Genomic DNA, 1,309 nt, shown 5'->3' on the forward strand with positions numbered 1-1,309 from the left:
CTAAGGCAGGAGGTAAGCTGATCTTCAGATAAGCATATGCAGCAGAAGATAGAAAATTTCAACGATAATGAAAGAATGGTGAGAATACATCTGCGGTAGCAGGTGAGATAGCCATATGCTGCAGCAAGACTTACTCTGACGTATCGAAAAGAGCAACAACTCTGGAAGTATATTATTATAATATTACAAGGATTGGTGATTTAATATACGGAGTGAAGATGAATTAGTCATAAGGTTTGGGCTATATAAAGCTTGTAATGGGCTTGTAACACACATTCATATCCTTCTGAGCTCTTGTACTATCTGCGTTTCTATTATAATGGCTAACCGAATGATTTACTTCACACTGGGACTTTTTCTGTTGATATGTTGTTACAGCGACAGGGTCATGGCAGGGGATTCCGATCCCTTGCAAGATTTCTGCGTTGCAGATGAGGAAAGCAAAGGTGAGTAAAAAACTTTATACATAAACAATGGTAATGATTTGCTTATTAGACGAGTCGAGTTAGTAATAGATTGATTTGATTTTGCTTTAAACAGTTTTGGTGAACGGGTTCGTTTGCAAAGACCCAATGCAAGTTTCAGCAGACGACTTCTTCTTCCGGGGACTTGGGCAGGCAGGGAACACCGACAATGATGTGGGCTCCAACGTAACGATGGCGAACGTTAAACAGATACCAGGCCTCAATACGTTGGGAATATCGTTGGTCCGCATCGACTACGCAGTGGGTGGAATAAATCCTCCTCACACACACCCAAGAGCCACCGAAGTTCTTGTTTTACTGGAAGGCCAGCTTCTTGTGGGTTTCATTGACACCAACAACAAGTTTTTCAGCAAAACGTTGGAGAAGGGAGATGTGTTTGTGTTTCCAAAGGCACTTGTGCATTTCCAGCAGAATGTGGGGCATGAAAATGCGGTGGCCATATCTGCATTGAGCAGCCAGCTTCCGGGAGTTCAGACAATCGCCAACTCTCTGTTTGCAGCGGATCCTCCTCTCCCAGATTCCGTATTGGCCAAGGCCTTCCGCATCACACAGGAAGTTTTGGATTACATTCAGAAGAAATTCGCATAAGAATTTGCTGTGTTCTATCAAACAAAACAATCAAGAGGGGACCAAGTCTTTCCCAAATTCTTTTTCCTTGCCGTTCAATAAAACAATCTTTCTAGAGTTATTGCCGTCCTCTTCTGCTATTCATAGCATCTGTTTTGAACATGACTATATCCTCCGCATATTCCAAAGATGAAGGATTAATTTGAAGCATCTGAAGGCATTTATGAATATTTTATACAAGAGCATCCTTGTATTAG

General features: G+C 41.8%; 1 protein-coding gene across 1 annotated transcript; it reads left to right on the top strand.

Moving 5' to 3' along the window:
* Positions 1-319: 319 nt before the first annotated feature.
* On the top strand, positions 320-1,073 carry LOC131864137 (germin-like protein 8-2). Its single transcript, XM_059215154.1, has 3 exons — positions 320-446; positions 541-725; positions 894-1,073. Exons 1-3 carry the CDS (start codon positions 320-322, stop codon positions 1,071-1,073), a joined length of 492 nt encoding a protein of 163 aa, XP_059071137.1.
* Positions 1,074-1,309: the final 236 nt, after the last annotated feature.

The sequence above is a fragment of the Cryptomeria japonica genome, unplaced genomic scaffold (assembly GCF_030272615.1).
Source record: "Cryptomeria japonica unplaced genomic scaffold, Sugi_1.0 HiC_scaffold_77, whole genome shotgun sequence".
NCBI lineage: Eukaryota > Viridiplantae > Streptophyta > Pinopsida > Cupressales > Cupressaceae > Cryptomeria > Cryptomeria japonica.

Bases quoted from the DNA above. Each gene is read 5' to 3' on its own strand.
- LOC131864137 (XM_059215154.1), top strand. From the start codon at position 320: ATGGCTAACCGAATGATTTACTTCACACTGGGACTTTTTCTGTTGATA. The intron at 447-540 runs GTGAGTAAAAAA...TGCTTTAAACAG, and splicing joins TGCAGATGAGGAAAGCAAAG to TTTTGGTGAACGGGTTCGTT. The intron at 726-893 runs GTGGGTGGAATA...GTGCATTTCCAG, and splicing joins TGGTCCGCATCGACTACGCA to CAGAATGTGGGGCATGAAAA.